The following is a 23,479-nucleotide window of genomic DNA, read 5'->3' on the forward strand; positions in this document are numbered from 1 at the left end:
TCAGGTCCTACAGCGGTTGTTGGAGAACCGGCTGTTTGTGAAGGGCGAGAAGTGTGAGTTCCACCGCACTTCTTTGTCCTTCTTGGGGTTCATAATCTCCTCCAACTCCGTCGCCCCTGATCCGGCCAAGGTTGCGGCGGTGAGAGATTGGCCCCAACCAACGAACCGTAGGAAACTACAACAGTTCCTCGGTTTTGCAAATTTCTACCGGAGGTTCATCAAGGGCTACAGTCAGGTAGTTAGCCCCCTGACAGCCCTGACCTCCACAAAAGTCCCCTTCACCTGGTCGGATCGGTGCGAAGCCGCGTTTAGGGAGTTGAAATGCCGGTTCTTGACTGCACCGGTTCTGGTGCAGCCCGATCCCAAGCGCCAGTTTGTTGTTGAAGTGGATGCCTCTGACTCAGGGATAGGAGCCGTGCTATCCCAGAGCGGGGAGTCCGATAAGGTTCTCCATCCATGTGCCTACTTTTCCCGCAAGTTGACCCCAGCTGAACGGAACTATGACGTCGGCAATCGGGAACTTCTTGCGGTGAAGGAGGCTCTTGAGGAGTGGAGACACCTGTTGGAGGGAGCATCGGTACCATTTACGGTTTTCACGGACCATCGGAACCTGGAGTACATCCGGACCGCGAAGCGTCTGAACCCCAGGCAAGCCCGCTGGTCGCTGTTCTTCGGGCGTTTTGACTTCCGGATCACCTACCGCCCCGGGACTAAGAACCAACGATCTGACGCCCTGTCCCGGGTGCATGAAGAGGAGGTCAAGACCCGGGGACAGGTCCGAAGGACAAACTGTACGTCCCACCAGAGGCCAGGGCTGCGGTCCTTGACTTCTGTCACGGTTCCAAGCTCTCCTGTCACCCAGGGGTGCGAAGGACCGTGGCAGTGGTCTGGCAGCACTTCTGGTGGGCATCTATGGAAGCCGACGTCCGGGAGTATGTCCAGGCCTGCACCACCTGTGCCAGGGGCAAAGCCGACCATCACAAGGCCCAAGGCCTCCTCCAGCCTCTGCCTGTGCCTCGTCGCCCCTGGTCTCATATCGGCCTGGACTTTGTCACGGGCCTCCCGCCGTCCCAGGGCAACACCACCATCTTAACGATAGTGGACCGGTTCTCCAAGGCGGCCCACTTCGTGGCCCTCCTGAAGCTCCCGACGGCCCAGGAGACTGCAGACCTCCTGGTCCACCACGTCGTGCATCTGCATGGGGTTCCAGCAGACATTGTCTCAGATCGTGGTCCTCAGTTCTCCTCCCAGGTCTGGAGGAGTTTCTGCAGGGAACTGGGGGCCACCGTCAGTCTCTCGTCTGGGTACCACCCCCAGACGAACGGGCAGGCAGAGCGGACGAACCAGGAACTGGAGCAGGCCCTCCGCTGCGTGACCTCCACGCACCCGACGGCCTGGAGTGACCATCTGGCCTGGATCGAGTACGCTCATAATAGCCAAGTTTCATCCGCCACCGGCCTCTCCCCGTTTGAGGTGTGTTTGGGGTACCAGCCCCCATTGTTTCCGCTAGTGGAGGGAGAGGTCGCGGTGCCCTCGGTCCAGGCCCATCTGAGGAAGTGCCGTCGGGTGTGGCGTACCGCCCGCTCTGCCCTGCTCAGAGCCCGGACGAGGGCTAAGGCCCATGCAGACCGCCGGCGTTCCCCGGCCCCTGCATACCAGCCTGGGCAGGCGGTTTGGTTATCCACAAAGGACATACCTCTGCAAACGGAATCCCAAAAGCTGAAGGACAGATTTATAGGACCCTTCACCATCATGAAGGTCCTCAGTCCAGCCGCAGTGAAGCTTCACTGCGGATACATACGGTATTCCATGTCTCCAGACTCAAACCCTGCCACACCTCTCCCCTCTGTGCCCCCGGACCGGCACCGCCGCCTGCCCGGATCATTGACGGGGAGCCGGCTTGGACTGTGCGCCGACTCCACAGCCTGTCTAGTGGATTTTTATTTTGTTTTAGCACTGTTGTTGTGCGTTACCTGTGCTGCTCCACAGCCTGTCTAGTGGATTTTTATTTTGTTTTAGCACTGTTGTTGTGCGTTACCTGTGCTGCTCCACAGCCTGTCTAGTGGATTTCTATTTTGTTTTAGCACTGTTGTCGTGCGTTACCTGTGCTGCTCCACAGCCTGTCTAGTGGATTTTATTTTGTTTTAGCACTGTTGTCGTGCGTTGCCTGTGCTGCTCCACAGCCTGTCCAGTGGATTTTTATTTTTATTTTATTTTTAGCACTGTTGTTGTGCGTTACCTGTGCTGCTCCACAGCCTGTCCAGTGGATTTTTATTTTTATTTTATTTTATTTTTTAGCACTGTTGTTGTGCGTTACCTGTGCTGCTCCACAGCCTGTCTAGTGGATTTTTATTTTATTTTAGCACTGTTGTCATGCGTTACCTGTGCTGTTCCACAGCCTGTCTAGTGGATTTTTATTTTGTTTTAGCACTGTTGTCGTGCGTTGCCTGTGCTGCTCCACAGCCTGTCCAGTGGATTTTTATTTTTATTTTATTTTATTTTTTAGCACTGTTGTTGTGCGTTACCTGTGCTGCTCCACAGCCTGTCTAGTGGATTTTTATTTTATTTTAGCACTGTTGTCGTGCGTTACCTGTGCTGCTCCACAGCCTGTCTAGTGTCGGATTCCCTGTTTGGGAATCCGCTAGCTTAGCGTAGCTACTAGCTCTTAGCCGTTTTAGCATGGCGGCTTCTCCTGTCTCTCCCGTACTTTTCTGCTCTGGGTGTGAAATGTTTAGTTATTCCTCGGCCTCTTTTAGCAGTAACGGTACATGTAATAAGTGCAGCTTATTCGTAGCTTTGGAGGCCAGGCTGGGCGAATTGGAGGCTCGGCTCCGCACCGTGGAAAATTCTACAGCTAGCCAGGCCCCTGTAGTCGGTGCGGACCAAGGTAGCTTAGCCGCCGTTAGTTCCCCCCTGGCAGACCCCGTGCAGTCGGGAAGGCAGGCTGACTGGGTGACTGTGAGGAGGAAGCGTAGCCCTAAACAGAAGCCCCGTGTACACCGTCAACCCGTTCACATCTCTAACCGTTTTTCCCCACTCGACGATACACTCGCCGAGGATCAAACTCTGGTTATTGGCGACTCTGTTTTGAGAAATGTGAAGTTAGCGACACCAGCAACCATTGTCAATTGTCTTCCGGGGGCCAGAGCAGGCGACATCGAAGGACATTTGAAATTGCTGGCTAAGGCTAAGCGTAAATTTGGTAAGATTGTAATTCACGTCGGCAGTAATGACACTCGGTTACGCCAATCGGAGGTCACTAAAATTAACATTGAATCGGTGTGTAACTTTGCAAAAACAATGTCAGACTCTGTTGTTTTCTCTGGGCCCCTCCCCAATCAGACCGGGAGTGACATGTTTAGCTGCATGTTCTCCTTGAATTGCTGGCTGTCTGAGTGGTGTCCAAAAAATGAGGTGGGCTTCATTGATAATTGGCAAAGCTTCTGGGGAAAACCTGGTCTTGTTAGGAGAGACGGCATCCATCCCACTTTAGAGGGAGCAGCTCTCATTTCTAGAAATCTGGCCAATTTTTTGGGATCCTCTAAACTGTGACTGTCTAGTGTTGGGACCAGGAGGCAGAGCTGTGGTCTTATACACCTCTCTGCAGCTTCTCTCCCCCTGCCATCCCCCTATTACCCTATCCCCGTAGAGACGGTGCCTGCTCCCAGACCACCAATAACTAGCAAAAATCTATTTAAGCATAAAAATTCAAAAAGAAAAAATAATATAGCACCTTCAATTGCACCACAGACTAAAACAGTTAAATGTGGTCTATTAAACATTAGGTCTCTTTCTTCTAAGTCCCTGTTGGTAAATGATATAATAATTGATCAACGTATTGATTTATTCTGCCTAACAGAAACTTGGTTACAGCAGGATGAATATGTTAGTTTAAATGAGTCAACACCCCCGAGTCACACTAACTGTCAGAATGCTCGTAGCACGGGCCGGGGCGGAGGATTAGCAGCAATCTTCCATTCCAGCTTATTAATTAATCAAAAACCTAGACAGAGCTTTAATTCATTTGAAAGCTTGTCTCTTAGTCTTGTCCATCCAAATTGGAAGTCCCAAAAACCAGTTTTATTTGTTATTATCTATCGTCCACCTGGTCGTTACTGTGAGTTTCTCTGTGAATTTTCAGACCTTTGTCTGACTTAGTGCTTAGCTCAGATAAGATAATTATAGTGGGTGATTTTAACATCCACACAGATGCTGAGAATGACAGCCTCAACACTGCATTTAATCTATTATTAGACTCTATCGGCTTTGCTCAAAAAGTAAATGAGTCCACCCACCACTTTAATCATATTTTAGATCTTGTTCTGACTTATGGTATGGAAATAGAAGACTTAACAGTATTCCCTGAAAACTCCCTTTTGTCTGATCATTTTTTAATAACATTTACATTTACCCTGATGGACTACCCTGCAGTGGGGAATAAGTTTCATTACACTAGAAGTCTTTCAGAAAGCGCTGTAACTAGGTTTAAGGATATGATTCCTTCTTTATGTTCTCTAATGTCATATACCAACACAGAGCAGAGTAGCTACCTAAACTCTGTAAGGGAGTTAGAGTATCTTGTCAATAGTTTTACATCCTCATTGAAGACAACTTTGGATGCTGTAGCTCCTCTGAAAAAGAGAGCTTTAAATCAGAAGTGTCTGACTCCGTGGTATAACTCACAAACTCGTAGCTTAAAGCAGATAACCCGTAAGTTAGAGAGGAAATGGCGTCTCACTAATTTAGAAGATCTTCACTTAGCCTGGAAAAAGAGTTTGTTGCTCTATAAGAAAGCCCTTCGTGAAGCTAGGACATCTTTCTACTCATCACTAATTGAAGAAAATAAGAACAACCCCAGGTTTCTTTTCAGCACTGTAGCCAGGCTGACAAAGAGTCAGAGCTCTATTGAGCTGAGTATTCCATTAACTTTAACTAGTAATGACTTCATGACTTTCTTTGCTAACAAAATTTTGACTATTAGAGAAAAAATTACTCATAACCATCCCAAAGATGTATCGTTATCTTTGGCTGCTTTCAGTGATGCCGGTATTTGGTTAGACTCTTTCTCTCCGATTGTTCTGTCTGAGTTATTTTCATTAGTTACTTCATCCAAACCATCAACATGCTTATTAGACCCCATTCCTGCCAGGCTGCTCAAGGAAGTCCTACCATTATTTAATGCTTCAATCTTAAATATGATCAATCTATCTTTGTTAGTTGGTTATGTACCACAGGCCTTTAAGGTGGCAGTAATTAAACCATTACTTAAAAAGCCATCACTTGACCCAGCTATCTTAGCTAATTATAGGCCAATCTCCAACCTTCCTTTTCTCTCAAAGATTCTTGAGAGGGTAGTTGTAAAACAGCTAACTGATCATCTGCAGAGGAATGGTCTATTTGAAGAGTTTCAGTCAGGTTTTAGAATTCATCATAGTACAGAAACAGCATTAGTGAAGGTTACAAATGATCTTCTTATGGCTTCGGACAGTGGACTTATCTCTGTGCTTGTTCTGTTGGACCTCAGTGCTGCTTTTGATACTGTTGACCATAAAATTTTATTACAGAGATTAGAGCATGTCATAGGCATTGCGCTGCGGTGGTTTGAATCATATTTGTCTAATAGATTACAGTTTGTTCATGTAAATGGGGAATCTTCTTCACAGACTAAAGTTAATTATGGAGTTCCACAAGGTTCTGTGCTAGGACCAATTTTATTCACTTTATACATGCTTCCCTTGGGCAGTATTATTAGACGGTATTGCTTAAATTTTCATTGTTACGCAGATGATACCCAGCTTTATCTATCCATGAAGCCAGAGGATACGCACCAATTAGCTAAACTGCAGGATTGTCTTACAGACATAAAGACATGGATGACCTCTAATTTCCTGCTTTTAAACTCAGATAAAACTGAAGTTATTGTACTTGGCCCCACAAATCTTAGAAGCATGGTGTCTAACCAGATCGTTACTCTGGATGGCATTTCCCTGATCTCTAGTAATACTGTGAGAAATCTTGGAGTTATTTTTGATCAGGATATGTCATTCAAAGCGCATATTAAACAAATATGTAGGACTGCCTTTTTGCATTTACGCAATATCTCTAAAATCAGAAAGGTCTTGTCTCAGAGTGATGCTGAAAAACTAATTCATGCATTTGTTTCCTCTAGGCTGGACTATTGTAATTCATTATTATCAGGTTGTCCTAAAAGTTCCCTAAAAAAGCCTTCAGTTGGTTCAGAATGCTGCAGCTAGAGTACTGACGGGGACTAGCAGGAGAGAGCATATCTCACCCGTGTTGGCCTCCCTTCATTGGCTTCCTGTTAATGCTAGAATAGAATTTAAAATTCTTCTTCTTACTTATAAGGTTTTGAATAATCAGGTCCCATCTTATCTTAGGGACCTCGTAGTACCATATTACCCCATTAGAGCGCTTCGCTCTCAGACTGCGGGCTTACTTGTAGTTCCTAGGGTTTGTAAGAGTAGAATGGGAGGCAGAGCCTTCAGCTTTCAGGCTCCTCTCACTGTGGAACCAGCTCCCAATTCAGATCAGGGAGACAGATACCCTCTCTACTTTTAAGATTAGGCTTAAAACTTTCCTTTTCGCTAAGGCTTATAGTTAGGGCTGGATCGGGTGACCCTGGACCATCCCTTGGTTATGTTGCTTTAGACGTAGACTGTGTTTCATAATTATTGTATGGCCTTGCCTTGCAATGTGGAGCGCCTTGGGGCAACTGTTTGTTGTGATTTGGCGCTATACAAGAAAAAAGTTGATTGATTGATTGATTGACTCCTGGATGTTCGTCGAAAGGGCCGGGGGTTCCAGTATTTGGTGGACTGGGAAGGATATGGACCCGAAGAACGCTCCTGGGTGAAGAGGAGCTTCATCCTGGACCCGGCCCTCCTGGCCGAATTCTATGCCCGGCACCCGGACAAGCCTGGTTGAGGGGGGGGTCCTGTTGTGTGGGCCGCTGAAGAGGAGGTACTGCTGGCCCACCACCACCAGATGGCGCCCTGCTTGGAGTGCGGGCTTCAAGCACGAGAGGGCGCCAGAGCCACTGGGAGTGACAGCTGTCACTCATCCTCAGCACCAGCTGTCACTCATTCATCATCATCACCATCACCATAAAGGCCGGACTGCAACTCCACCTCCTCGCCGAGAAATCAGCTACCATTCAGGTAACTTTCTCTGCTGACTCAAAACATTGAGTAATAATCTGTACTTCTTTGCAGCCGTTTTCCTGTGGTGTGTCCTTATCTGTGGGATTGGCGTTTGGTGTGATCAGCGACGGCTTTGCTTCACACTCCAACCAGATAAGTGGTTAGACAGGAGCTGCACGAGTGTATGATTGGAGGTGGAGGTTATCCCTCCTTTACTGAACACTGACTGTGGGATTACTGAGTGTGCGAACTCACACTCATCTGGACTGTCTCTGTTTTCTGCCAGCAGTACCGGGTCTGACTGCTGAAGACAGCGGCCACCTGGGGCGCAGGGCTTGGCGGCTCCGGTGTTCTTCAGCTCCGTTGGTGGTGGAAGCTGTGTGGGGATCCAGCTCTTCTCTCGCCAGGCGTCTTCTATCTTCGAGCCTGCCAACACGTCACCTGGTGTATGATTGACAGTCCACCATATTGTTATTGTCTGTACGTCGTTGTGCGATTCACAACATTAAATTGTTACTTTTGGCTTATCCATTGTCCGTTCATTACCGCCCCCTGTTGTGGGTCCGTGTCACGACACTTTCACAACAAAATTGAGACTTTATGCAAAATGCACAAAAAAGCCTGAAAAGATTCTTACATTTCGTTTGACCTCCATTTTTTTTTTTTTTTTTTTTTTGGCACACAGTATGAACACAAGATAGTTCATGTTTTATGTGTTCAGGTTCATTTAATTTGTTAATATACATCCATTCCTGCATTTGTTTGGGGGAGGTGATGGTCTAGTGGTTAAGGTGTTGGGCTTGAGACCAGAAGAGCCTTGGTTCAAATCCCGGCCTGACCAGAAAATCACTAAGGGCCCTTGGGCAAGGTCTTTAATCCCCTATTGCTCCCGGTGTGTAGTGAGTACCTTGTATGGCAGCACCCTGACATCGAGGCGAATGTGAGGCATAATTGTAAAGTGCTTTGAGCATCTGAGGAAAAAAGCAGTTCAAAGTCAAAGTCATAGGTTAAGTCAAAATGGGATCGGTACTTATGTCTGGAGGATGTTTAAACACAGATGCACCGATGGTTTTTATTAAAAACTAGTCATCTATCACCTTTCTGTTGGTCACATCACATGACCTTTAAGCTTGGGTGACCTTGAAATGTCAAACTCAAGGTCATAACTCCTTAACTCAAATCATTTGAAGCCAATATGGAGTCAACAGATGATGATGATGGTCTCCCTGCATCAATAAAACAGTCAGATTCTGTGGAGACTTTCAAGTCCAGACTTAAGACACACTTATTTTATCTTTTGTATAGCTAGCATACTGGTATAGTATAGTTCTGCGCTTTTAACTCTTTTAATTCATTTTATTTGGAAACGGAGTGTGCTGCGGCCTCAACTTTACCTAAATTTTGGGTCTTTTAGTGAAGCTTAGGGCTAGTGGCCAGTGATCACCTTAGTATTTCCTGTTTTTCTTGTTGTTTAATACTGGCAAATTATTCGGTATTTCTTGTCTTTCTGATGCCTGATTCTGTTTTTTCTCTCTGTTTAAGGTGCAGCTCCATCCAGAGATGGGTGTGGTATTTGTGCTGGAGACCCCCCTGTCCTGTGCACCATCAGCATTTCCTGTATATTTGTTTTGTGAATTGTTCTGTAATTTATGCCTGTAGCATGGCCCAAGCAGAGGGTCACCCCTTTGAGTCTGGTCTGCTTGAGGTTTTTTTCCTCAGAGGGAGTTTTTCCTTACCACTACTGCTCTGGGGGTTAGTAAGATTAGACCTTACTTGTGTGAAGTGCCTTGAGGCAACTCTGTTGTGACTTGGTGCTATATAAATGAAAATAAATTGAAAAAAAAAACTGATAATACATTTAATTAAATGTGCAACATTATGACCAATTCATAAAAGAATCGAAATGTATCAAAACGTATCTGTGTTGTGGCCGTAAAGCCTGAGTTTGATGTGATGAATGCACATGGAACCGTATATTACTGAAACACATGAACCGCTGTCGAACATGTCGGGTGTCAGTTTTTTGCACTTTCTAGTTGATGACTTTAGAGCCGGTCCTGAAGAGCAGAATCTGATTTTGATTTGGTCTTCTTTTTCTTTTTTTTTTTAATACACAGCATCCGTTTTTCTGAGCTGCAGTTTCTCTTTTAGAAACCTGCCTCTCGGATTAAAGAGCCTGATTGTTTCAGGCTGTCATGTTTTATTTTGACACCGTATCCACTCAGGGTGTCTTTCTAATCTTTTGTCTGCATTTTTGGGCTCACGGCAGCTTAACGACAGTCCTCCAGATGGCCCATCCTCAGCGGCGGTGGGCGGCAGAGAGCCGTGTGAAAGAAATGATGCCGTTAAAAAGGTAGGAACAGCTGCTGGGCGGATTCCACCTGCACGCTGCTCCTGACAATTACACACATAGTATCTGTTCTTTATATTCAATTTAAACGCGTGTTCAACGCTAAGTAAAGAGCATGAAGGGATTTATTTTTACACCCAGTCAGGTAGGGATCGTTTCTGTGGATGTTCTGACAAATATGAGTCTGAAGTGGGTCAATCGTAAAAAAAAAGCTATAAAACGGTATGACGAGTGGGCGAGTGAGATACAGTCTGAGAAAGAGAGAGAGAGGCAGACAGAGAGAAAGAAACAATGACAGACAGAGAGAGAATGAAATAGACAGAGAAGGAGATAAAAAGAAACAGACAGAAAAAGAAACAGAGATGGAGAGAGAAAAACAGACATAGAGACAGACAGAGAAAGAAACAGAGAATGAGAGAGAAAGAAACAGAGAAAAAGAGAGAAAAAGAAACAGACAAAAAGATAGAGAAACAGAGAGAACAAGAAATAGAGACAGAGAAAGAAAAAAGACAGAGATAAAGAGAGAGAGAGAGAGAGAAAGAAAAACAGTGACAGAGAGAAAAATAAATACACAGGCAGCAAGAGAGAAAGATACAGAGAGAGAGAGAGAAAGAAACAGGCAGAGAGACAGAGGAAAAAGAGAAAAAGAAACAGACAAAAAGATAGAGGAACAGAGACAGAGAAAAGAAATAGAGACAGAGAAAGAAAAAGAGACAGAGATAAAGAGAGAGAGAGAGAGAGAGGAGAAACAGAGAGAGAAACAGAGACAGAGAAAATAAATAGAGAGAGAGAAAAGAAATAGAGACAGAGATAAAGAGAGACAGAGAGAGAGAGACAGAGAAAAAGAAATACACAGGCAGCAAGAGAAAGATACAGAGAGAGAGAGAATGAAATAGACAGAGAAGAAGATAGAAAGAGACAGAAAAAGATACAGATAGAGAAAGAATCCATCTGTCCATCTGACTGTCTGTCTCTGTCTGTCTGTCTGTCTGACCATCCATCTGTGCTCAGCATAAGTCCAGTCCTCTTACTGCCAGGGTCTTTAAATTCACAGGGAGTATTCTTGGGACACAGACCTTGGAAAACTTCAAAGATGGCTAACCTTGACCTATTCTAAGTGGTCAAAAGGTCGCATTCTTTCTACACACTCTTTCATTGATTACATGCTCATATGGCCAAGGGTACTTTAGCATTGCGTTCTATATTATCCTTGGCTAATGTTTGGCTTGTGTCATTTTTATCTTTGGTTAGAGTCCTATCTGTCTGGGCATGACTGTTGAAGAGCAGTGAGAAACGCGAATACGTGACCAAACATGCGTACGAGTAGCAGTGTCGCAGTTGGTATCCCACTGACGCAGCTGAACACAAATGACATGTTTGCACACAAAGTGTTCAGCACTTATTATCTTCCTATTATCCATGTGAATAGACTGGAAATCCCCCACTGTTCCCAATAATGGTAAAATAAAGTGCATAATAAAATAGTAATAAAAAAATAATAATAATAAATAATAATAAAGCGCATACAGCACAGTCACCGACTTGCAGAATGATGTCCCTGCTTGATCTAGTGTCCTCTCGTTTCGTGTTAAGTATGTACAGTGCATCCAGAAAGTATTCATAGCACTTCACTTTTTCCACATTTTATGTTACAGCCTTATTCCAAAATGGATGAAATTTATTTTTCTTTAAAATTCTACACACAGTACCCCATAATGACAATGTGAAAAAGTGTTTTTTTAATTTTGCAAATTTATTAAAGATAAAAAAAAAAAACTAAGAAATCACATGTACATAAGCATTCACAATGTTTGCCATGAAGCTTAAAATTGAGCTCAGTTGCATCCTGTTTCCACTGATCATCCTTGAGATCTTTTGGAGTCCACCTGGAGCAAATTCAGTTGATTGGACATGATTTGGAAAGGCACACACCTGACTACATATAAGGTCCCACAGTTGACAGTGCAAACCAAGCAGTGAAAGGAATTGTCTGTAGACCTCTGAGACAGGATTGTCTCAAGGCAGAGATCTGGAGAAGGGTACAGAAACATTTCTGCTGCTTTGAAGGTCCCAACAAGCACAGGGGTTGGTTAACATTTGGTTAAATGTGTAACATTTGGTTATTGTTCCTGAGTGTGGTTGAGGTTCTCATACATTTGTGGAAGAATAATGTGAGCTTGTGTTACATCTCGTGTATGATGCTGGTGTTGCCATGTGACACTTCGTTACACTTCCAAAATTTGGGGAAATCCTGTTGAAACTTTTTAAAATTGTAGATGATTCCTTCTCCTGAAACAGATGACAGTGACAACAGTGAAGTTTAAAAATAAAACTCAGACTTCATGGAGCGTTTTCATAAAACAAAAATCTGTTTGAGGTTGTCGACACGGAGAACAAAACTGACAGCAAACTAACAGGAGCGTCTCCTTAAACTGCCAGAGGAAACGAGAGAAGAAGAAATGAACAAATCAGATCCGTCCTCCGCTGCTGATTTGATGATTTGATTTGAGGGGGTGGGGTGGGGTGGGGGGAGCAGATGGCTGCTAAATATAATGACATCTGTAACAGGAAGTGATTCCTAAAAACAGACCATGAAGAACATGGTTTGCGTGTGTGCGTTAAACGTGATCCTCATTAGTCGTATGTTTGGACGAAGAAACAGACGCAGCAGTTTGTCTCATTATGTAACACACACACACACACACACACACACACACACACACACACACACACACACACACACACACACACACACACACACACACACACACACACACACACACACACACACACAGAGTCCTGTGGATGCGGTTGGCATGGCAACTTGTTGGATGAGAGTATTCATATTTTTTACTCTTATCACAGTTTGTAAAATTTAATTGTTTCATGTTGGAAGGAAGGAAGGAAGGAAGGAAGGAAATAAATGGGGTATTTCTAAGAGCTTTTAGGGGAGTTGATGGTCTAGTGGTTAAGGCAATGGGCTTGAGACCAGAAGATCCTCGGTTCAAATCCCAGCCTGACTGGAAAATCACTAAGGGTCCAAGGTCCAAGGGTACAAGGTGTGTAGTGAGCACCTTGTATGGCAGCACCCTGACATCGGGGTGAATGTGAGGCATTATTGTAAAGCGCTTTGAGCATCTGATGCACATGGAAAAGCGCTATATAAATGCAGTCCATTTACCATTTTACCATTTTAGACATAACCTGGTGTGCAGGTTGTTGTAAAAACAGTCAGTCAACTGCAAACCACATCAGGTTGGAGACTGGGGCGGCGGTACAATGTCAGCCTCTGGGAATGTCAGATCCGGTCTAGCAGCAAGTTTCGGAGCTGCATGTTGCCACATTTACCAAATCTCAGAACCGCTCTGGGCCCGAGTAACAACCACCCAAGTAGACTCGTGATTTATCCTTATCTTCTGAAACTAGACATCTATCTGCTGCTGCCAGGTGATATGTGGGTGTGTCCTTGGCTTTGTCCAGACGCAGCGGTCCTCAGCACAGAGGCTTCATTTGGATCATGCTCAGAAAAATGTGCCACATGGACGTAGTGTCACAGCTGATACTTCCCACTGATGCAAACAGGAATGTGGCAATGTGTAATTACAGCAAAATAATAATAATAATAATAATAATAATGTTTGCCCACTCTGCTTGCCTGCACATATCATCACCAGCTGCCTGCAATGATGTGGTAGGATGATGGTGTATTATGACCACAAAGAAAGATCAGGTCCATAACCATTTTGATAATGTTGCCTCTGATGACAACATCCCCATTGTTGTCGGGGATGTTGTCGGGCAGTGGAAGGAATACTTCGAGGATCTCCTCAGTCCCATCATCTCATCTTCTGAAGAGGAAGCAGAGACTGGGGACTCAGAGGCGGACTCATCCATTACCCAGGCCGAAGTCACCGAGGTGGTTAGAAAGCTCCTCGGTGGCAAGGCTCCTGGGGTGGATGAAATCCGTCCTGAGTACCTTAAGTCTCTGGATGTTGTGGGACTGTCTTGGCTGACACTTGGCGATCGGGGACAGTGCCTCTGGATTGGCAGACCGGGGTGGTGTTCCCTCTGTTTAAGAAGGGGGACCGGAGGGTGTGTTCCAACTATAGGGGGATCACACTCCTCAGCCTCCCCGGTAAGGTCTATTCCAGAGTACTGGAGAGGAGAATTCGACCGATGGTTGAACCTCGGATTCAGGAGGAGCAGTGTGGTTTTTGTCCTGTTCGCAGCACACTGGACCAGCTCTACATGCTCCATCGGGTGCTCGAGGGTTCATGGGAGTTTGCCCAACCAGTCCACATGTGTTTTGTGGATCTGGAGAAGGCGTTTGACCGTGTCCCTCGGGGCACCCTGTGGGGAGTGCTCCGGGAGTATGGGGTCCGGGGTCCTTTGCTAAGGGCTATCCGGTCCCTGTACGACCGCAGTAGGAGCTTGGTTGGCATTGCCGGTAGTAAGTCAAACCTGTTTCCAGTGCACGTTGGCCTGCGCCAGCACTGCCCTTTGTTACCAGTTCTGTTCATTATTTTTATGGACAGAATTTCTAGGCGCAGCCAGGGTGTAGAGGGGGTCTGGTTTGGGAACCACAGAATCTCGTCTCTGCTGTTTGCGGACGATGTGGTTCTGTTGGCTTCGTCAAATCAGGACCTTCAGCGTGCACTGGGGCGGTTTGCAGCCGAGTGTGAAGCGTCCAGGATGAAAATCAGCACCTCCAAATCCGAGGCCATGGTTCTTGACCGGAAAAAGGTGCTTTGCCCTCTTCAGGTCGGTGGAGTGTCCTTGCCTCAAGTGGAGGAGTTTAAGTATCTCTGGGTCTTGTTCACGAGTGAGGGACAGATGGCGCATGAGATCGATAGACGGATCGGTGCAGCATCTGCAGTGATGCGGTCGCTGTATCGGACCGTCGTGGTGAAGAGAGAGCTGAGTAGGGGGGCAAAGCTCTCGATTTACAGATCGATCTACGTTCAGATCCTCACCTATGGCCATGAGATTTGGCTCTTGACCGAAAGAACAAGATCGTACAAGCGGCCGAGATGAGTTTCCTTCGCAGGGTGGCTGGGCGCTCCCTTAGAGATAGGGTGAGGAGCTCGGTCACTCGAGAGGAGCTCGGAGTCGAGCCACTGCCCCTCCACATCGAAAGGAGTCAGTTGAGGTGGCTCGTGCATCTCTTCCGGATGCCCCCTGGACACCTCGCTGGAGAGGTGTTCCGGGCACATCCCATTGGGAGGAGGCCCCGGGGAAGACCCAGGACACGCTGGAGAGACTACATCTCTCGGCTGGCTTGGGAACGCCTTGGGGTTCCCCGGAGGAGCTGGGGGAGGTGTGTGTGGATCGGGAGGTCTGCGCGGCTTTGCTTGAGCTGCTGCCCCCGCGACCCGACTCCGGATAAAGTGGAAGAAAATGGATGGATGGATGCCTCTGACGACTGCTGCAATGGAATTACAATGAAACAATCTAGAGGTTCTTATAGTGTTGACTTTCATCTTTAAATTCAAGGGGTTTAACAAAATTGTCACATTAAGCATTTATAGGAATTACAGCCATTCTTATATACACACTCCCTCCATTTTCAAAGGCCATAAGTAACTGGACAAAGTAAATGTAAGTATTAGTTGTTACTGCAATTCATCACCTTTCCAGCCAGTTTTCTTTAGACAAGTCAGGCGATGAACACATGAACATTTTCTTTGACTTGATTTCCATCCATTAAGAAATACAAACAGTACGGTAAATCTGTCTGGAGCACGCAGAAGCCCAAACACTGATAAAAAGAAGCTTGACTTGAATATGATCAGAATGTTTCCAAATAACATAAATTTATTATATATCTCAATATTAGATGCATAAGTCAGTAATAAATGTTAGTTGGATACATTCTGATCCTGTGCAACCAATAGCCGTATTTAAATCATCTAAATTTAAAAGGCTTTTGTTCAGTGTAACCACTCTGGAGTTTTAGGCTTTTGTGACTGTGACTGGAGAAACTGTGCATCGCACAACTTTGAGTCTCCCAACAAAGGTAGACATCTGTGGAGATGAAAGAGGTTTGATGGTTAACAGCGCTTCAAATAAGGTTCAATCTCCCACTTTAATAAACTAGCAACCTGAAGGTCTTTTCACACTGATTATCACTATCATTGAATCATTTCAATTTCAAAACACTTATCTTCCTCTTTCACGTCAGACTCAAATTTTGCTGTGAAATGTTTTGTTTGCAGCTTTTACTTTAGATTACTGACCTTGTTTATCACCATGTGTTCTGGTTTATTAAATAGATTTATTCTTCAGTGTTAAAAATTATCAGTCTAAGAAGGATGTAAAGAAAAATCCAATTCGACATGATTTATAGTACCTGCAGGTCTTCACCACTATGGACAGTACCACTATGTGTCTGCTGGATGTCTGCACCATGGACAGGCACGACTGAGTACAGTGGTCACAAACCCTCCACTCTAAGATTACCTGTCCTCCACATTTTCATCCTTCCATATTCAACTCAAAGCCAACAAGGTCTTGGCAGATACGAATGAGCTATGCAGGAGTAAAGCTGGCCCGCACTGGTTTAGTATGACTGCTGGATTGAATTGAAATGCAACCATGGTCAGACTCGACTTACTTTCTACATTTCAGAACCATGGACAGTTACATAATTGACCCTCTGGATTTCAGCCTCATGGACTGAGACATTATCACCTGCTGTATCTAAGTATCATGGACCCCACTTACAGTGCTTCCCCAAAGTATTCACAGCACTTCAGTTTTTCCACATATTAAGTGACAGCCTTATTCCAAAATGAATGAAATTCATTTTTTCCTCAAAATTCTACTCACAATACTCCATAATGACAATGCGAAAAGTTTTTTTTTTTCTTTTTGCAAATTTATAAAAAAGAAAAACTAATAAATCACATGTACAAGAGTATTCACAGCCTTTGCCATGAAGCTCAGAATTGAGTTCAGGTGCATCCTGTTTCCTATGATCATCATGAGATGTTTCTACGGCTTAATAGGAGTCCGCCTGGGGTAAATTTAGTTGATTGGACATGATTTGGAAAGACACACACCTGTCTACATATAAGGTCCCACAGCTGACAGTGCATGTCAGAGCACAAACCAAGCATGAAGTCAAAGGAATTGTCTGTAGACCTCTAAGACAGAATTGTCTCGAGGCAGAAATCTGGGGAAGGGTACAAAAATATTTCTGCTGTTTTGAAGGTCCAAATGAGCACAGTGGCCTCCAACAACTGTAAGTCGAAGAAGTTCAGATCCACCAGGACTCTTCCTAGACCTGCCCGCCTGTGTAACTGAGCCATTGGTAGAGAAGTACCCAAGTCTGGGAGGTGACTAAAAACTCAATTGTCACTCTGTCAGAGCTCCAGCATTCCTCTGTGGAGAGAGGAGAACCTCTGTGAGACAAAGATTGAATTCTTTGGTGTGAATGCCAGGTGTCATGTTTCAAGGAAACCAGGCACCATCCTTACAGTGAAGCATGGTGGTGGCAGCACCATGCTATGGGGATGTTTTTCATTGGCAGGAACTGGAAGACCAGTCAGGATGGGAAAGATGAATGCAGGAATGTACAGAGACATCCTGGATGAAAACCTGCTCCAGAGCACTTGACCTCAGACTGGGGCGACAGTTCATCTTTCAGCAGGACAATGACCCTAAGCACACAGCCAAAATATCAAAGGAGTGGCTTCAGGACAACTCTGTGAATGTCCTTGAGTGACCCAGCCAGAGCCCAGACCTGAATTCGATTGAACATCTCTGGAGAGATCTGAAAATGGCTGTGCACTGACACTCCCCATCCAACCTAATGGAGCTTGAGAGGTGCTGCAAAGAGGAATGAGCAAAACTTCCCAAAGGTGCGCCAAGCTTGTAACATCATATTCAAGAAGACTTGAGACTGTAATTGCTGCCAAAGGAACATCAACAAAGTATGTGTGATTGCTTAGTTTTTTTTTATTTTTAATAAATTTGCAAAAAAAAAAAAAAAAATCCCCCCAAAATGTTGTCATTATGGGGTGTTGTGAGTAGAACGTTGGAGGTAAAATTTACTCCCTTTGGGAATAAGGCTGTAACATAACAAAATGTGTAAAAAGTGAAGCACTGTGAATACTTTTCAGATGCACAGTACCAGCTTGATTGCAGCACTGTTCATTATATTCTCAATGCAAAATAATGAGCAAACACCATGATATCTGCCATTGTTGTCAGGTTAGTGACATTACAGGCAGTAGAATTAGTCTGATTTTACAACAGTCCCTTTGTACCCCAACCCTGTGGTCACCAAACCTTTCACATCAGAGCATCACATCAGCCAAAGTTTTTCTCAAACAAAACTAATGTTTACCTGCTGGCTCTTACCACAGTTGATATGGAACCTCTTTGCAAGAAGGATTTCAGGACCATGGACAGAGTCCTTTATGAAAAGGACTCCAGATTCATGGACAGAGACACTGCATATAAGATGGATTTCAAACCCTACCCCTGCCACATTTCTCCATGTAATGTGGAGTTGCGTCAGGAAGGGCATCCGGTGTAAAACGTCTGCCAATTCAACATGCAGATCCACCTCGGATCTGCTGTGGCGACCCTGAGTGAAAACAAGGGAGCAGCCGAAGGGACTTACTATTTCAGGAATATGAACAGAGACACTCTATCTGCCAGAGGGGGTCACAGTCAATTTACAAGAAAATGTCTAACTTCCTTGGTATATCAAAATCCGTAAAAGTCACTAGATACAATCTCTGGGTTTTGCATCATTTGCTGTGTGCTTTTCCCTCTGGCCTAATCATTCCGTGGTTTCCTCTTCTGCTTAGCTTTGAGTTGCATTACACTGGGAGATAATATGGAGATATGCATATCATATCAGCTCCATGCGGAATAACATCACGATGACCTCAGACGAATGTCAGCAACCGCAAAAAAGAAAAAGAAAAAGGGAAATCTTTGATTGACTGTTCATCATTTTTGAAGTGAGAATCTTACACGAAGATTATGAGAGCTAAAATTTGAATATGGACTTATAAAAAGAGCGGCGCTTAAACCTGATCGTACCCTGAAGGTGGAGAGTGGGTGCTGAGAGCAGTGCTATGTGTCTGCGCACGCACATCACCCAGAAGTGATTGGAACATTTTTCAGTGCATTTAGTCCTACAAGATCGGAAAATGATAAATGTTTAATAATAATAATGACTGAATAATGAACATTTTAACAAGCCGAGCTGATCACAGGGGGTGAGTGTCTGCTGTTTGTTCTTTAGTGAACTTTTTTTCCACATGAAACTGTGTTGAATTTTCTCCAGGTCACAGCTCATTTTTTTGTCAGAGCCACGCTTGTGCTCTGATAAAACAGCTGCTGCGTCACCCGTGATAAACATCAATGTTGCGTTTGTGCTGTTTACTACATGTCAGGATTAGCGTGACTCTGTGATGTCACAGAGCTGCGAGGTGTTTGAGTTATTTCGCAATAAAACACGAACCTTTTCCAGCCCTGCAGCTTCTAAATATTTAAACAGTGTGCGTACACACACACATGCGCATGTCTGTGTGTGCACGTGTGTGTTTGAGATGATGCTAATGATTATTATCGTGTGTTCACATCTGACATCAGGATCGCAGCCATCTGCTGTGGGTTTTCTTACTTTTGTAGCTTTGCGAGGACCATTTTCAGTGTTTCACCAGATGTTTAACAAAGTTTTATTCTTTTTTTAATTGCATGTTAATTCATAGTTCTGTGTAAAAAAAAAAGATGTGAAAATAAAATGGTGCTGTACACTAATGGATGAGGAACACAGAAGCACTTTAGATGCCTGCCACAGAATATTATATAATTACTATATATTATATAAGGTCTGTCCAGTGCATTAAAAAGGCATTAGAATAATACCAGTTTTTTTTTTACACACACTGAGCATCAATTTTAAGGACTCAAAAATATTTGGACAACTAACTGCTTATTGTTCTGTTTCAGGTGTTTTGATGTTATATTGTTATGTTTTCACTTTATTTGCAGTTACTGCACTTCATATTGCACATGTTAATTGCTTTTGATCACATCTCAGCATGACATTAATCTGAAGGTCAAACATCAAGGTTAATCAAGGTCACTGAATAGTCTGAAAATCTTTTTTTGAAGTAATATCAACAGAAAAAGAGCTAGAACAGTTATTTCAAGTTCATACTGTATGTATCAGTAAGCAGATTGTCATATGCTGATGTGTTTGTGACATCATGATGACACACATATATCACTATATGCCATCACGTGACAGTACATATGCTGTTCTAAACCACAGTTTTTCTCAGTACCCCTGAGAGCTAGAGGATTATCTAGAATGCATATAAGTCAGAAAATTATGATGTCATCATGATGTAATGTCGCTGTGATGGCATAGAGTGATGTCATCATGTGCCCCCCCCCCCCCCCCCCCAAAAAAAAACCCTGAAAAAAAAAAAAAAAGAATCTGGAATAAATGGTTAATAATTTGGGTGGAAAAATGACTGAAACAGTCTTTCAAAAATGATTTTGCTGATCAGTTGTTTCTCTCTCTCTTACACTCTGTCTCTCACTGTGTCTGTATGTCTCTCGCCCAGAGGGGAAGGTGGAGGTGACAAAGGAGGAGATGAAGTTGTGTACAATGGGACCAGGAAAGCTTTTTGGGGAACTTGCAATCCTCTACAACTGTACGAGGACGGCAACCGTTAGGAGTAAGTACATAAGACTCATCATCCAACCGGATAAAACATCACATGAAGTGTTTTAACTTTTAAAACATGTTATTTCTTTTTGTTTTAATAGAGCAGATTATAATAAAACAACTATTGTGTAATTAGACGTTCTGTATCAACATTCTGTGGTTGACTGAGATGAAGCTTGGTTGGAAGAGGAAAGTGTGGAGAAAAGAACGATTGTTTCTGATTCAAATCATCCTACCTGATTCCCAAGAAGCCGACAACATTCTGACCACAAACACACACAACACACTGCACTGACCGAGTCAATCAGCTGACCTGAACCAAATTAAAGAGCTGAGTCGCACGTCTCCTTTTGAAAGAAAAGGTAAAAAAAAAAAAAGTTTAAACTGATTTTAAAACTATGTGCACGATTGAATGCGTGCACATGCATGTGTGTGGATAACTACATTTTGGTCCTGCTTCCTGGTAGAATACTCTCTAAGCAGCTGTTGCTAGGCAACACCATCCTGTGCAGCCAATGAGCATAATCTTTGGCTGTTGTGTCTCTTGGCAACAGCACTGGGTTCGAGGCAGCTTTGCTGTCCTTATCTTTGCTTTAACAGATCCAGAGTCAGTTTGGTGGTTTTGCTCTGACAGTTTGACGGCAGCAGCTGCAAAACTCGGTTGACTGTCTAATCCGTCAGTTGTCACGTCAGCACTCAAACACACTTAAAGATGGAATTTAATAAGGAATCCTTCACACTAACAGTGTGTGTGTGTGTGTGTGTGTGTGTGTGTGTGTGTGTGTGTGTGTGTGTGTGTGTGTGTGTGTGTGTGTGTGTGTGTGTGTGTGTGTGTGTGTGTGTGTGTGTGTGTGTGTGCAGCACAGCCTCTAATAAAGGCCAAAGCTTTAAAATTGTTTAGTCCAAAATGAGTCTCACCATCCAATGAGATCTTAGCAAAAGCTTTGTTTGGATCAAACAATAATCCAAAATCCAAAAGTTTTTTTCACAATGAGTCAAAACCGCATGTGTCTTGGGATAGCCTGATTAACAGATTAAAACCAATTTAAGATATTTAAATTATCCTTAGTTATTTATCCTTTATCCTTAGTTATCCTTAGTTAGTTATTATCCTTAATTATTTAAATATATTGCAGTTTACTGTGAATCCACAGAATAAAAAATGATAAAAATCTGTGTAATGCAAATAAAATTAAGATAGAAAAAAAAAGCAGCAAAGTGTGAACAAATCTTAATTTTACTGGGGAAACATTTACCTCTAATCTTACGCGCTTGTAAAAATCGATATCCATGTAAATCTAGATTTCTGTCAATATTAAAATCACTGCTTCTTGGAGGCACAATGAGACACGCCCTCCTGTGATCACCAGCCTTTGCCGCTGGAATGTTGTAAACAATGTCTGTCATCTTTTGTGATGCTTTATGCTTTTTTGTTTGTTTGTTTGTTGTTTTGATTTTTGCTCTCACTCAGATTTCACATTGATTGCTCCAACAATGTCCTTTTCCCATTATACTTTGCATATCTCCAGCCTGTCATACCTTCACCCACCTCGTCTGATGGCACAGCTCTCATTAGAGTGACTGCACTTAATCTGTGATTTCTTAGATTTATGCAAACGTTCTACCTGTGATTCACAAAATTTCTTTATCATTGACTTTTGTTGTCCAAAATTGATGGCCCAATTTTGATGGTGGATGCAAAAATGAGCTACACCGTGAGAACTAGTCCATTTGGGGTGTGTATGAGTACTGTTTGCTATTTAACATTTGGCCACCAAAGCTCCCTGAGGTGAAGCAGTGGAGCAGCATGTTGAAGATTCTGCAGAAAGTGTTGACTCTGATTTACTGTAGTGTTGTTTTCAATACATTTTTGTGTATTTTACAAATATATGTTGCCTGTCTCTGAGAGAGAGAGAGAGAGAGAGAGAGAGAGAGAGAGAGAGAGAGAGAGAGAGAGAGAGAGAGTTTTTTAAATATGAGTTTTTTTCTCCCTCCAGCCATTTTGGATTTTTGTTTGCCCAGAGTGGCCACAATGTGTCGTCATATTAATATTACACCATTGCAGGCTGGTGATGATATGTACAGGCAGAATGTACTTGTGCTGTGAAGATGTTTAGGTAGAGTAACAGGCCTGTGTGTGCACATGCTGTTGCACAATGAGATCCTTCATAGTTCACTCACCTTTTGATTTTTTTTTTATTTAGTCTCCCTGAGAAAACCATAGTGATCTCTCTGCAATAACCTCCTACCAGCGCAGAGGGCAACAAGCAGGTGTCTCTTTTACTTTTGGTTTGAGGCGCTTTTGTCAGTTTCATTTTCCCCCTCCCAGCTGAATTTTTTTCTCTCCACATCTTTTTGTCTTTCCTCTCATGCCTCCACTGTGACTATGGGTTTATATTGGTTTCTTTCTGATCCTGGTGGCTTACTTCATCTTTTCATGTTTACTGTGTTTCCTCACACGTTCTTCTATTCTTGTTTCTCTGTTCCCTTGTGTGTACGCCCTTCCATTGTTCATTGATTAGTGTCCTGTTAAAAGGTTCTTTGGTCCTTGTGTTCTCTGCCAGATCGTTGTGTTTTGTCCCACTTTCTCATATCTTCGATTATTCTTGTGTAAACCGTTTTTGCTCTTTGCCTCATATTTTTACCCATCGTCAAAGGACACTGTTGCTGGTCTTTGACTGCCTCTTGTTACTGACCATGTACCTGAAAACTGAACACCCAACGGCTTTGTCCTCTGAAAGACTGCACCAGCTGACTGCTATTATTTGTACCTAACTGCTTCCCTTCATCGTTTTCTGTATTTGGAAAACCTACAGTAAAGTCTGTAAAGTCACTCTGCATTATGGTCTCACTGCAAAGGGGTATAGTATTAGTGCACCAGATTAAATGACTCATGTGGATGCTGTGGACAAGAGGTTCCACAAGTGTCAAACTAAGGTCATGATCAGGCTGGTGAGATTCAGTACTCTCTGATCAATCTTCATGTTTTACACAGAAACACTGCTGTCTTAAAAAGTGATCGACTAATTTAATGACAGGATATGAATGTGAACTAAAGCTGGTTCTCGTCACGTCATGGTGTGTCTGTTTTTCTCTCCTGGTTATTGTGTTTGAAGTGAATTCACCTCTGTGTTACTTTTGTTCTGCTTTGTCTCTTTTGTTCTCTGTTTCCATGTCTCCAAATCAATTGTCTTCCGTGTTGGCTTATTCTGAAACATCTCTTCCTGGTGATTTTCCACGGCTTTATTTCCTGTCCATGGGCACTTGGGC

The 23,479-nt window shown here is 43.7% G+C and overlaps 1 protein-coding gene across 1 annotated transcript in view; it reads left to right on the forward strand.

Moving 5' to 3' along the window:
* The window catches only part of LOC117530688 (cGMP-dependent protein kinase 1-like), a 67,663-nt gene that overhangs the window by 19,766 nt on the left and 24,418 nt on the right, over positions 1-23,479 (forward strand). Inside the window, 1 exon segment of the mRNA XM_034193565.1 lies at positions 20,106-20,219. Coding sequence (XP_034049456.1) covers positions 20,106-20,219 — 114 coding nt within the window.

This window comes from Thalassophryne amazonica, chromosome 18 (genome assembly GCF_902500255.1).
Source record: "Thalassophryne amazonica chromosome 18, fThaAma1.1, whole genome shotgun sequence".
NCBI lineage: Eukaryota > Metazoa > Chordata > Actinopteri > Batrachoidiformes > Batrachoididae > Thalassophryne > Thalassophryne amazonica.